Source organism: Prunus persica, chromosome G2, assembly GCF_000346465.2.
Source record: "Prunus persica cultivar Lovell chromosome G2, Prunus_persica_NCBIv2, whole genome shotgun sequence".
Taxonomy (NCBI): Eukaryota; Viridiplantae; Streptophyta; class Magnoliopsida; order Rosales; family Rosaceae; genus Prunus; species Prunus persica.
Genome location: NC_034010.1, coordinates 25,448,869 through 25,462,572, shown reverse-complemented (window position 1 = coordinate 25,462,572; position 13,704 = coordinate 25,448,869). Strand labels below are relative to the sequence as shown.

The window sequence follows — 13,704 nt, the reverse complement described above, 5'->3', positions numbered from 1 at the left end:
CCGAGCGGATATAAGCTTTAATTTTATATTTATGAAGTATTTTGGTGTATAGCCGCGCGGCTGTACCCTTAAAATATTCTATTTTGGAGTATAGCCGTTCGGCCGTACTCTCTATAGATGCTGCTGCCGATGTGGTTGTTGGATTTCTATGTCATTATTGACAAAGTTGATCCCTTAAGGCATCCCAGGAGGCTGAAATTGCAATTTGGCAAAGGTGGTGAATATCTCCTCTTGGTCACCATTGCAGCCAACAATAAACTCCACTTGGAGTTGGAGCTTTCCCCAGAGACAGAGAAGCACGACTCGAGGTTCATCAAAGGCATTTTGGTCGAGTCTCATTACACAGTTATACTCTGCTAACGATGTGCAGAATGATCCTAAAAGCTACTGCATGGCAAGCACAGCTCTGTCATTAGGAAGTCAAAAGCCATACAATATTGCCTCATCTGAAAGTAATTAAGTTGGAGGGATTTGCAAATCAAGAGAATGAGACCTCTTTGGCAGAGCATATAAGAGATTTAGTTACAGTGGAGTGGAGCCAGTAATCATAACAGCATCAAATGAGAATTGCTTGGGGAGAGGCCAAAGAGTTTGAGCAACCATGGAATGGAAAGGATGCAAAACAAGAGTTCCCTTTGTGTTTTTGGAACAAGATATTAATGAGCTGTGTACAGAACATTGCTCACATTGGTCTAAAGATTAACTATAATTTGCTTCTTAGACCAGCCCAAATACCCATACATATTTTGAAATTTGTGGTTCTTAACATATTTGCATCTTTTAAACATGTTTTTTTTTTTAAAATCTGCCACACCCCCATATTTTTATTTTCCCACTATTCAAGTAAATGATAGCAGATCGATTTCACGCAGAAGATACAAAACAAACAAGGCATTTCAAATGATTTGGAAAGACAAACCAACTAGCTGAGATCTACTGTCCTCTTACAACATAAAACCAAAGCAAAACACTCCTAAAACCTACAACAAAAGTACATGAAAACACTTAATCGTTCCTTTTGACATGCATAGTTTAAGCAAGAATCAAAATTTGCTTTATCAACAAGAAAGAAACATGTCAGTTCTACAAATCTTTGCCTCAAACTAAGCCGCAATCTGTCGCTTTTCAGCCTATTCGAAAAAATATAGTTTGATGAGAAGGATAATATGTTTTTCCTACATATAGTTAACAGGAAAACTTAGGACACTGCCTACATGCTTGCATTGTTATCAGCAGATTGCTTCTTTGGACAAGCTGAAGAAATATGACCCTTTTCACCACACTCGTAGCACGTCCTTCTCTTAATCTTACCACCGATGGCACTCAACCCACCATTATCAGCTCCTGTAGTTGTAGCTACTGGTATCGAATTGGTATTTGTAGTTGCAGCTACTGGTATCAAATTGGTACTTGTAGTTGTAGCTACTGGTATCGAATCAGTACTTATAGTTGTAGCTATGGATATTGAATGGGTACTTGAAAATGTAGTTGCTGTGATTGGACAAGCGGATGAGAGATGTCCCTTTTCACCACACTGGTAGCATGTCCTTCTCTTAATCTTACCACTGACGGCACTCAACCCAATATCATCAGCCCCTGTATCTGTAGTTGTAGCTACTGGTATCGAATCAGCACTTGTAGTTGTAGTTACAGCAATTGAATGGGTACTTGAAAACGTAGTTGCTGCCATTGGACAAGCAGATGAGAGATGTCCCTTTTCACCACACTGGTAGCATGTCCTTCTCTTAATCTTACCACTGACGTTACTCAACTCAGTATTATCAGCTCCTGTATCTGTAGTTGTAGCTACTGGTATTGTATTGGCACCTGTGGTTGGGGCTACTGATATTGAATGGGTACTTGAATTTGTAGGTGCAGAATTTGAAGGGGTCCCTGCTCTTTTCAGAGGTACAGCACAGCTTATCTTGACAGGTCTTCCACATACAACCTTCTGATCTAACTTCAATGCCAGCGTCAGCGAGAGACTATCAGAGAAATTCACGTGAGCATAACCTCGGAATTCACCTGTTTCCTTATCCATACCAAAATGTATAGACGATATCTTGCAATCTGAAAAAAGTTTCTTCAGATCATCCTCAGTAATATCCCATGACAAATTTCCAACATAGATTCTATTGTACCCCTCCACAATTTGTGGGGCAAAATCAGATACTTTATTGGCTCGAGTTGCCTTGTAAGGCTGGATTTTCAGAAATAGTTCACCCCTGAGACAATAAGTTCCATTAGAATCACGTGAGAATTGGCCAATTCTACAACACATTGAATAACCAATGAGAACCAAACTCACATTTCAGCTCCATCAAGAGCCAAGGCTCGTTTAGCGGCAGCTTCTGTCTGTAGAAACATTAGAATGTTGAGATGAGAAACGATAAACAATCTTGTATTCAGCATGAACTTATATTTTCCAATAATCGAAAAACAAAAGATTAGCATAAATTGATTCAGAGGTTGTGTGATGCTATTATTTCTACCACAGATTAGGCCATACAACTTATACCATTCTAGAAAACTTATTTAACTGAATTTAGGCAGATCAGCTACTTAGTGTCATCACTAAGAATACAACTAACTGACTTTTAAGATTTTTTCACAAACATGTTGACGAGTCATATCCAAAGTGGAGGAGCCAGAAGAATTTGGCAGCTCACCATCACCACCACAAGACTTTGCTTGTAAGGTTTGTGAAGAGAATTTCAATTCTAAGTTACATTGGCAAGGACTTAAATACACAGCTTTCTAATTTTGCCCAAATTAAATGCAGAATATAATTTACAAAATTTCTTACCTTCAAGCTAATAATAGCAATTCCTCTAAACTTCCCACTGTCAGGAAACCTCAGACAATCAACTTCAGTTATTGTGCCACAGCTTTCAAAGTAACTTCGAATATCGTCCTCGGTAGAGTAATAAGGAATGCCTCCAACATAAACTTTTGTAGGAACATCCCCATTCGTTTGCCTAAACAAAATGACAGAACACATACAGAATGAGGCAAAAACTATAGAACACATTTTCACATAGAAAGCAGATATCTTCCGATCAATCTAAATTGCCGCCCATACAAAATCAACTGATCTTCTACTAAACACTTTCTAAACACTAGGGGTTCAAGTGTTGAGCTAAAATATAGGAACAGAGAAACTGAACTTACCAAAACAACAAAAATTAAACTAAAAATTCTAATTAAACAATATCATAATCAAAACAAAGTTGACAAAAAAAAAAGAGCACAAATTCAATTTGAGCACAAGGGGTATCGTCTAAAATTACCTATCACTGTTATTATTTGTCTCTTTGACACTTTGCTCCTCACTCCCAAGCTCACCATCCTTTTTCTCTTCCTCATTCGTTGCCTCCTTCTTTCTCTTCTTATTCTTCTTCTTCTTCTTCTTCTTATTCTTTTTCTTTGGCTTTTTAGCCTCCTCCTTCACAACCTCATTTTCCTCTGAACTCAAAACTCCATTTTTTTCCTCCTCATCTCTCTTCCTCTTCTTCTTTTTCTTCTCCTCCTTCTTCTCATCCCCCAAATCCTCTGACTCCACTTCCCCTTTATCTTCCTCGCCCTTGTTTTCCTCAAAATTGCCACCAGTGCCACTCCCACTCACCGCCTCTGAACCTCGCAAAGCAAGGAGCTTTCTACGTTTCTCTCGCTTGGACAATCTGGGTTTCTGGGTTACAGAGTCCAGGAGCACTTTCAGCGACTGGGGCTCCGAATTCGGGTCTGGGTTTTCTGACCCATCAGTTTGCGGGTCGGTTTTAGCTACCGATTCTACTAAGGATTGAGCTAGTGTTTCTCTTAGCTTTTGCTTCAGCCTTCTGTTTGACAAAACCATCTCTGCAAAGTGATGGCTTTTACTGAAGAACTCTCTGAAGAGAATCAGAAGGCAGGGACCAAAGCCGCCAAAGCCTAAGGTTTTGGCCTGAGGTTTTGGTTCGTAGAGAAAACGGAGGCAAGCGTAGTCGATTGAACGACGTCGTACAGGTGCATGCTCAGAGATTTATTTTGGGCCGAAGCCAATGGTGGATTCGGTGCTTGGACCTGGGCTCGACATTTTGAGCCTGAAAATGCGGGAGCCCTCTTTTTTTTTTCCTAATAAATCGTATAGCCGCGCGGCTCTACTCTGGGTTTTTTTTTTATAAAAAGAGTATAGCCGGCCGGCTATACCACTGTTTTTATTTAAAAATAGTATAGCCGCGCGGCTATACTATTTTTGACGCGTGGCTAAATGGGCGAGGCGCAAGGCGGCCTTTTTATAAATAGTATAGCCGGATGGCTATACGCGGATTTATTTTATAATAAAAATAGTATAGCCGCCCGGCTATACGGTTTTGACAAGTGGCCAAGCGGGCGCTAGACGCCAGAAGGGCCCTTTTGTTTTTTTAAATAAATAGTAGAGCCGCGCGGCGATACCCAGCGTTTTTTAAAATAAAAAAAGTATAGCCATACGGCTATATTCCCCTTTTTTTAAATGAAAAAATACTATATCCGCGCAGCTATACTCGGGATATTTTTTTTTTCATAAAAAAGAGTATAGCCGCACTGTGGTCATTTTTAAAAAAATAAATAGTATAACTGAGTAGCGATACGCTTTACATACGACTTCATTTTCCCCGTCAAATTTATAAAAAAAAATTTATTTTTCTCTGATTTTTGTTTATCGATAAGGATAGTTTACAGCCTTATCCATTACTATTAGGTCATTATCCGAGCTTCTATTGTCCCTTTTTGAGTTTTTACTTTTTCAGAGCTCTTACTCGTATAAAAAACTTAGCATTTTCACGTATGTATGTATTTTTCATATTTAATATACTCGATTTTTACAAAATTTTCAATTGTACACCCAAAATTCAGATATTATACACATAATTTTCGGATGTTATTGAATACCAATAATCAGTCCCGATCTCTTGGACTACAGGAGTCCAAGAGATTGTGGTCACCTACCGTTGGATATTAATCCAATGGTTCAAAAAAAAAAAAATTTAAAGAGTGCAAAAGTGAGTGAACCGTTAAATTTACATCTAACGGTGAGTTACCATAAATCTCTTGGACCCTTGTAGTCCAAGAGATCAAAACTATACCAATAATATATATATTAAAAAGAATTCGAGTCCGGGTTTTCTGACCCGGCAGTTTGCTTGTCTGTTTTAGCTACTGATTATACTAAGGATTGAGCTAGTGTTTCTCTTAGCTTTTGCTTCAGCCTTTTGTTTGACAAAACCATCTCTGCACTCTTACGAAGTGATGGCTTTTACTGAAGAAACTCTCCGAAGAGAATGAGAAGGCAAGGGGCCAAAGCCGCTGAAGCCTAAGGTTTTGGCCTGAGGTTTTGGTTCGTAGGGAAAACGGAGGCAAGCGTAGTCGATTGAACGACGTAGTACTGTTGCATGGTGATTTATTTTGAGCCGAAGACAATGGTGAATGTGGAAATCATTTTGTCCTCTGAAGTATCACACAATTTTGCCCTCATCAAAAGTCATTTTTGATCCCTGTAATTTGGCACTTCAATGACTCCGTAGTTTTAATTCTATCAATTTTGCCATTGTAGTTTCATATTTGTAGCAATTTAAGGACAAATTAGTATTCTTGTCAATTTCTTTAACTGTGCAAGAGGCAATTTCGTCAACCCAAAACTCTTGAGCATAAAAGGTCATTTGAAACTCTCCCCATTTCATATTTGGGCTAGAAATTCAACCACTAATCCTAATTTTTGAAAAACCCTAAACTCAAATGGTCAATTTCAAGCCATAATATGAAATGGGGAGAGTTTCATACAAGCTTTTACGCTCTCAAGGATTTTGGTTGACGAAATTGCTCTTTGTACCGTCAAAGAAATTGACGGGAATACTAGTTTGTCTTCAAATTGCTACAAATACAAAACTACATGGTCAAAATTGACGGAATTGAAACTACAAAGTTAAAAGTGGTTGAAGCGCTAAACTACAATGACCAAGAGTGACTTTTAGCCTTCCTTCTTCCTAAACAATAGTCTCCAAGCACAAATTTCCAATGTCTTATTGGTTGTTTCCTTTCAAGAAACACGAACACGAATAATAGAGTAGACTAATTGTTGGGGATTTACAAGTACCATTAAGTTTGTTGCAATTTCAACCCTTCTCTTAGTTCCAAAACTTTAAAAAATAAAAGATCTTATACAATTATGTGGTTTTATACTATATGTTAAAGATGTGCAAAATGATCCTAAAAGCTACTGCATGGCAAGCACTACTCTACCTTTTTTTTTTTGGGGGGTCAAAGTTAGAAAGGGAGAAGTCAAAAGCCATAAAATATTGGCTCATCTGAAAAGTAGTGAAGTTAGAAGGATTTACAAATCAAGAGAATGAGAAAGGATGCGTAAGAAGGGATCTAGTTACAGTGGAGCCACTAATCACAGCAGCATCAAGTGATAATTGCTTGGGGAGAGGCCAAAGAGTTTGAGCAAACCATGGAAAGGATGCAAAACAAGTGTTCCCTTGTGTTTTTGGAAGAAGCAAAAGATACTAAACTTCTTCACCTGGGTCTAAAGATTTACTATAATTCCCATAGATCGATGTTTTGAAATTTGTGGTTCTTAACATATTTTCATCTTTTAAACATGCTTTTCATCAATCGGCCACCACAACCCATGGTTTTTGTTTTCTCAGTGTAAAAGTAGATGATACCAGATCAATTTGAAGCAGAAGATCATAAAACAAACAATGCATTTCCAAAGATTTGAAAAGACAAACCTACTAGCTGAGTTCTACGTACTCTCCTCACCAAAACAAAACACTAGTAAAAGTAAAACCTACAACAAAAGTACATGAAACATGACTTGATCATTCAGTTCCCATGAGCCCCTTCAGCTGAACAAACATTTGCATCCTTCGTCTTTAACCAAGCAAGGACAACTTTCTAAAAATCATTGTTGGGTAGGGGTTCGTGGGCCCCATCACCAATGAAGATGTTGTCATAGACAAGCGCTGCAACGGCAGCACCAATCAATGGGCCAGCCCAATAGACCCAGTGGTGAGTCCATGACCAGCTGACAACAGCAGGCCCAAACGACACTGCTGGGTTCATGGATGCACCATCAAACGCACCACCAGCCAAAATGTTGGCACCAACAATCAAACCAATTGCGATAGGTGCAACAATGCCTACATTGCCCTTCTTTGGATCAACTGCTGTGGCATACACTGTGTAGACCAAGCCGAAGGTCATCACAATCTCAAACACTAGAGCATTCCAGACTGACACACCAGACGACAGAGAGAATGCTGCCGTTTCCTGCAGGGGTTAAATGAATAATCAAAACGTCAAGTTAGGGACACGTAAAATCAATAAATGATCTTGGACAACAGAAGTTATGCTAGCATCAGTCAATTGTGTGTGAGCACGTAATGCTACCCTGGTCATTGATGTAGATGTGCTAGCATCACGTGTTCGCGTTCATGTTGACCAACAAGTTAATTACTAACCCATCCACCGGTGGCAAACTTGAGTAGCAAGCAAGCAACAACTGATCCAAGCAACTGTGCAATCCAATACAAAATGCCTCTCAACAGAGTTATGTTGCCACCAATGAATGCGCCAAATGTGACAGCAGGGTTTACATGACCCCCGGAAATATTTGCACCCACAGAGACCGCAACAAAAAGTGCAAAAGCATGTGCCAATGATGCAGCTACAAGCCCAGACGGTGTGGTTGATCCGTTGTTAGTTAGCTTGTCTGTCAAAATTAATTAACTTCCCTTGATTAGCCGATTGGAATAGAAAGCAAAAAAAAAGTTAGATAATCACATACTTTGAAAAAGGTATATATCAAGCTAACATTTATCTCTCACGTATCGCACATATAAAGAAAGTATAAACCAATCCATGTTGATGTGAAAAGTGATCACGATTGAAAACCTTGAACAATCTAGCCGTCAAGAAATGAATGAACAATGTGTATCATGGCAAGAGTAACAACAATTTTGTAGACAAATATATTGAAATTGTGAAATTGATGGGTCTTACTGAAAGCCATGCCAGAGCCTTCCCCAGCAAAAACAAAGATGAGCGTAGAGAAAAACTCAGCAAAGGCAGCCCTTATGGCATCAGGGTGGCTTGCCTCTCCTGGCGTCCCAACTGCAATTTTATTGATTGGCATTTTCTTCAAATTCCTCTTTCAAATCCTTTTTGTTTCTCTGTGTAGCTCTTAGCTTCCACTGTCGACTGCTTACTTTACAAGTACAGGATTTGCCCTATAAATACCCGAAACAACGGCTATGGAACGGGTCTAGCCGGTCAGCGGTAAAAAAAGATGTAGTAAATATGTAGGGCCAGTGAGCGACGAGAGTGGAGTGGGCTTTTCTCGATGCCACATGTCGGTCGCTTTACAGCTCATGAATGCGACGCGTCGTTCGTCCAGGTACGGCTCTCCCACGTTTGTGGTGGTGATGAAATTTCATTACGGCTGAATCGGCAAAAGACTAGCCCGAGGAGATTTAGGATCGCCGTCCAAGTGACGTGGCGGGCCCCGCTTGATGATTGTGTAATGGTTATGCGCGCGAGCGCGAAATGGCCGGCGAGTTTTTGGAGTGGGACGAACCGACGTTTGACTATTCAAAACGAGTGTCGTTTTCGTAGCGCGGCGGTGGGTCCCTGCAGGAAAACTTGCGTCGTCATGGTCCCACAACGACCGAATTGTTTCAATCGGCGATGTGTCGTTTGTATAGAAAAATAATGTTAATTAGATTCTTAATTATGTTGTTAATTTTTACAATGTTGAGTTGAGTCTCATATTATTATATTATTAGAGGGCCCATCAACATTATTAGTTCCACTAAAAATGAGAAAATTCTTTTTGGGGAAAAAGTCGGAAAAATAAATCGCTCATTAATTACAACGTTCCAAACTAATATTCTGTATGCCGACAAAGGAGGTGCATCAATTTCTTTGTTATAATTGGACCAACCAATTCTTGGATGTTAAGGCTAAGTGGAGGATTTGTTTTATCATGTGGATCATTTTGCATCATATCATTTGTATGATTGAAGTTTATCCTATTGCAAACTCTTTCTCTCACGTTTTTCTTGTTCGATATTCTAAACTAATCTAATATAGAGAGAAGGATCAAACACGAGTGTTAAGGAACCGACGCTATTTTAAACAAATGACCTAACCTACATCTACTTCTCTCTCATTTCTAAAAGGATATAACTTTATTTTTCTGGGCCATTTCAACTTAATTTGGTTAAACAAAGATATTCGCTTAGTGTTGGCCTTCAAGTTGCTGGATCATAACACAGGCCCAACACACTCATAAAAATTAAAAAAAGAAAAAAAGGTAAACTGAAAATAGGAAATCAATCAAATAGGGTATGGAAATAGACCATCAATTCAAATCTTCATATTTCCTTTGCATTTTGATCTGCAAACAATAATATAATATAAATCATGAAACTAAGTGAGAAGGGGGAAAAAAAACTATATTGGTACGAGTATGTATGTGATCATTGCTCACCCTCTTTGATAATTTTATCTTCCTCTTGGATCCAACAACTCAGAAAACACAGCACTTGATGTTGCATCAGATTCTTGATCACTCATTTGGGGGAGCCATTCTGGCGTGTATGGGACGTAATTTGCACTGTTCTCAGATGAAACAGTTTGTATAGAAGCCTCTTGTAGTTGAAGAACATACTCCAAATTCCACAGAACATCTCCCATTGTTGGCCTATCAACTCCATATTCAGCCAGGCACTTCTCTGCTGTTTCACCAAATTTTCTAAGAGATTCAAGATTGACATGTCCTCCAAGATGGGGGTCTATAATCTTTTCTAGTCTTCCCTTCTTTTGCCAACTCATAGCCCATTCTGCTATATTAACCTGTTCTCTAGGGAGGGCAGGGTTTATAGGTGGCCTAGCACATAAGACCTCTAACAGAACTACTCCAAAAGAATACACATCTGACTTCTCTGTGAGCTTCTGTCGACGATAGTAATCCGGATCAAGGTAACCAAAGCTACCCTTCACTGCAGTGCTTACATGTGTTTGATCCAATGTAGGGCCTAGCTTTGACAATCCAAAATCAGCCACTTTTGCAGTGAGGCTTTCATCAAGAAGTATGTTGGTTGTTTTAACATCGCGGTGAATTATGCTCTCTGCTGCTCCTGTGTGAAGGTAATGCAAGCCTTTTGCAGCTCCAATGCAAATTTCAAGCCTATGTTTCCAAGAAAGCGGAGAAAGATTCGAACCATACAAGTGATTTCGCAGAGGACCCTTGGCCATATACTCATAAACAAGGATCATCTCATTGAGTTCCTCACAGTAGCCTATCAGAGAAACCAAATGCCTGTGCCTGAGCTTTGATAGCATGTCAATTTCTGTCCTGAATTCAGTAAGTCCCTGTTGTGACCTTGGATTTCCGCGCTTCACTGCAACCACAGTCCCATTTTCTAGCACTCCCCTGTAAACCTTTCCAAATCCCCCCACTCCCAAAACCAAGCTCTTGTCAAAGTTCTTCGTTGCTTCACGAACCTCCGAGAAAGCCAGAATGCGGCCTAAACTAAGAGAATGTGCTGTGGAATCATAACTGCAAATGGAAACTTTTGAATCAGAAATCCCCAAATGGCTAGGTAATGACATCCAGGCTGAGCATTGAGGCTTCAGCTTCTTTTGATGGATTTTACGCCAATACAAATAGAAGGCAGCTGACATGAGCACCAAAACTACAAACCCTGCTGCTGAAGAAGAAATTGCAAGCAGCATCCACTTTTTCTTGCCTGCAGGTGATCTTGTGTCCATTTTATGATTCCCTGGAAGATTCGCATGAAGGCTGTCTCTATGATTGCTCATTTTCATAATCTCCAAACCATTCAAGATTGCATTGGATGGGAGGTCTCTTAACATAGGAGGACCTACTTGCACCAAAATCCGATTTGATCCCATCGAAATATTTGTCACAAAGTCTATGAAGTAAGCTGCTGATAATGCCATTGTCCTGCTTGAGATATCAAAATAGTCTAGAGCAGATTGTTGGTTGATATACACATTGAAAACCAAACGATTGAGAGCTACACTTACAATGTCACAAAAATGCAATCTGATAAGATAGCTGAAGCCATGCTCAACTTCAAATGCCCATGAAATGTTAAATTTCTGATTGCTGACCTGTGCATCCGCCATCTCTTGAGCTGTGGCATAAACCCAATTTGGTGCAATTTCAACTGAAACTCCATCAGAGTATTTGATTCTGCTGGGATTGGCTGTAACGTTCCGGGCCGCAGCAGCATTGACAAGAAAAGCATGGTCTGGATCCCATGTCCTCCACAGTGAGTCATTCTTGGGGGTTATATGTTGACCTCCCATGTTTATCCTATAAGCCGTCTCGAAAGTGACATGTTTAGGAACATCAACTGCAGGCCCCAATGGAACAGGCATTACTTTGGTACTTGGGAATTGCCCAGCAGGCACAGAAACAACCTCTATCCCATTGATGAATGCAATTGAACCATTCCAAGGTGACAATGTAAGAACCAGTTTCTTAGAACTTGTTCCATCGACTTCAAAAACATATTCCTTCACTAGATGAGAGGTTTTGCCAACTTCCGAAAAAGAAAACCCATGAAGCAGTGTAATTCCATTAGCCACAACAGAGAAGACTGCAGATTTCAAATTGAACTTTGGGTTCTCAAAAGGGTAAAAATGCAATCTAAGCCAATGACGACCAATCTGCTTAGTGTTAACGGTATAAGATGAAGTTTCTCTAAAAACCTGGGCAGAAGCATAGAGATTTGAGTGGTTTGACAAACTGGTTTCATGATCTGAAACTGCAGTGTGGCCTTGTGAAGATAAAGTAACATATGGGTTCCCAGAATCAGGCTGAAAAACCCTGCCATCCCCAAACTCCATTGCCTTGCTTCCCCCACAATCAATGAAGAATTGATCTTGAGGAAGAAACGAAGCATATACAAATACAACTGATGGGATTGATGAAACACAAAGAACAATGCAAATCAAGGAAATCCCATTTAGACAACCCATTTTTGTATACAGAAATGAGAAATATTTCTACTAATATCACTAGGATGACATAGCCTGTAACCTTGCCTTGATTTTGGTATGTAAATGCTGTGTATGCACAGACTTCATCTTGAGAATTAAATGAAAGCAGAGCATACCTGTTCTTCAATCTACTTGGGGAAGAACTAACAATAATAAGGCTGGGATTCAGTGGAAGGAACAAAAACACAATATGAGAGAGAGAGAGAGAGAGAGAGAGAGAGAGTTTTCTGAGTGGAAGAGGAAAAAGAGGCAGTTTGGGGTTGTGTTGAAGGGATGATAGTGAGTGAAGATGCTGTTTCCAAGGTCTAGCCAGTGACTGTCTAATAAAGAATATTAAAATACAGTTAAACATATTGTCAGATTCAAGTCTAAGTTTCATAAATGTGTTAAGTGTGATGTGTCTTTCTTGAAATCATTAAACCCTCTTCCAGAACTTAGATCTTCCTTTTCTTTAAGGCACCATCCACAGGATTCTCTGTTTGTTTGTTTGTTTTCTCTAGTACAGTCAGCAGATTCCCTGTTGAGTGTTGACCAACTGTATTCTGCTTTCATTTGCAAACCATTTGCAGCTTCCAGGCCAGGCTTAAATATTCAATATATTATTATACAGCTACAGTAACAAATAAATACATAATCATTTGTTGCATGTGATCTGATTAAATTAGTTTAAATTAAGCTACAAAATCTCTGGTGCTCAACAGAAGCATGGCAATTTTGTTCAAGTGTGATCTTGGCAAAAAATAATTAATGATGATCACATGCTCCTCCCCTTGGTTTGATTTAAGTAGTGGTCCTCTTTCTAATGTATTCATCCTATGCTTATTCATAGTTTACAATGGAGAACATGAATACCTCTGTCCATTTTTGAAAAAAGGGAATATAAAATCCACAATTTGGTTAATAAACTTTTTTTAAGTGTTGGAAAAGAAGGTCAGAAATTCATCATATTTTATTTTGTTTTTTATCATCTTGGGTAACCAAAACTCATACATTCAAATGCCCAAGAGACCAGTTCTTGAAGGGTAAATTTAGAAATTGAATGAGCATCTGTACAAAGAAAAAAAAAACACTGAATGAGCAAACCACAACAAAGAGTTTCAAGATAACTGAAATATTCATATTCAATTAATAAAAAATACATCTCATTAACTAATCTAGCCACACAATCACAATAAATCCTCAGAGAGATATATTCACATGTAACTATATTTTATTAGATGTACGAGAGACACAAAGATTATATCTCTCATAAGATAACGAGTAGATTTTTTCTTGAAATGTTTGAGTCGATCAGTGGATTTTTTCTTGAAATGTTTGAGTCATTTTCTGTAAATCCTTTAACCTGAAGAGATGGTACGACACTGCCTCGACGGTGAGGCCACGGTGGTTCTCTAGCAGCTTCAGAATGCCCTTTGCGGTTGCCTTTCCAAGCCCACCCAACTGGATCACTGCCTCCACCAAGTCCTCGTGATACACCGGTGTCCATGAAAACGACAAGTCCTGCTTCTCCTCCTTATTAATGTTAAGCCGTTCAAAGTCTCTCGTCAAAACACTGTGAGCATTGGCTTTCTGATTACTCTGAAAACGCTGAAAGAGGCCGATGTGGTGCAAGAGAGTTGAGCGGGGAATAAGCCTCAAGGCCTCGTTGTT

At 39.3% G+C, this 13,704-nt stretch overlaps 3 protein-coding genes across 3 annotated transcripts; all 3 read right to left on the bottom strand.

Annotated features, from left to right (window-relative positions):
* LOC18785405 (protein gar2) lies at positions 877–3,966 on the bottom strand. Its single transcript, XM_020558233.1, has 4 exons — positions 3,291–3,966; positions 2,807–2,978; positions 2,309–2,355; positions 877–2,225 (listed from the first exon to the last, which is right to left on the bottom strand). Exons 1-4 carry the CDS (start codon positions 3,851–3,853, stop codon positions 1,211–1,213), a joined length of 1,797 nt encoding a protein of 598 aa, XP_020413822.1. The 5' UTR covers positions 3,854–3,966; the 3' UTR covers positions 877–1,210.
* Positions 6,706–8,220, bottom strand: LOC18785891 (aquaporin TIP1-3). Its single transcript, XM_007218785.2, has 3 exons — positions 8,023–8,220; positions 7,482–7,732; positions 6,706–7,290 (listed from the first exon to the last, which is right to left on the bottom strand). The coding sequence occupies exons 1-3, from the start codon at positions 8,153–8,155 to the stop codon at positions 6,916–6,918; spliced, it is 759 nt and encodes a 252-aa protein (XP_007218847.1). The 5' UTR covers positions 8,156–8,220; the 3' UTR covers positions 6,706–6,915.
* LOC18786044 (receptor-like protein kinase THESEUS 1) lies at positions 9,232–12,469 on the bottom strand. The gene is made up of 2 exons (XM_007219280.2): positions 9,512–12,469; positions 9,232–9,418 (listed from the first exon to the last, which is right to left on the bottom strand). Exon 1 carries the CDS (start codon positions 12,031–12,033, stop codon positions 9,526–9,528), a length of 2,508 nt encoding a protein of 835 aa, XP_007219342.2. The 5' UTR covers positions 12,034–12,469; the 3' UTR covers positions 9,232–9,418; positions 9,512–9,525.

Coding starts and splice junctions, on each gene's coding strand:
- LOC18786044 (XM_007219280.2), bottom strand. CDS start 12,033: ATGGGTTGTCTAAATGGGATTTCCTTGATTTGCATTGTTCTTTGTGTT.
- LOC18785405 (XM_020558233.1), bottom strand. CDS start 3,853: ATGGTTTTGTCAAACAGAAGGCTGAAGCAAAAGCTAAGAGAAACACTA. Junction 2,356..2,806: donor TTGCTATTATTAGCTTGAAG/GTAAGAAATTTT, acceptor ATGTTTCTACAG/ACAGAAGCTGCCGCTAAACG. Junction 2,226..2,308: donor GCTCTTGATGGAGCTGAAAT/GTGAGTTTGGTT, acceptor TTATTGTCTCAG/GGGTGAACTATTTCTGAAAA.
- LOC18785891 (XM_007218785.2), bottom strand. CDS start 8,155: ATGCCAATCAATAAAATTGCAGTTGGGACGCCAGGAGAGGCAAGCCAC. Junction 7,733..8,022: donor AGGCTCTGGCATGGCTTTCA/GTAAGACCCATC, acceptor TAATTTTGACAG/ACAAGCTAACTAACAACGGA. Junction 7,291..7,481: donor AGTTTGCCACCGGTGGATGG/GTTAGTAATTAA, acceptor TAACCCCTGCAG/GAAACGGCAGCATTCTCTCT.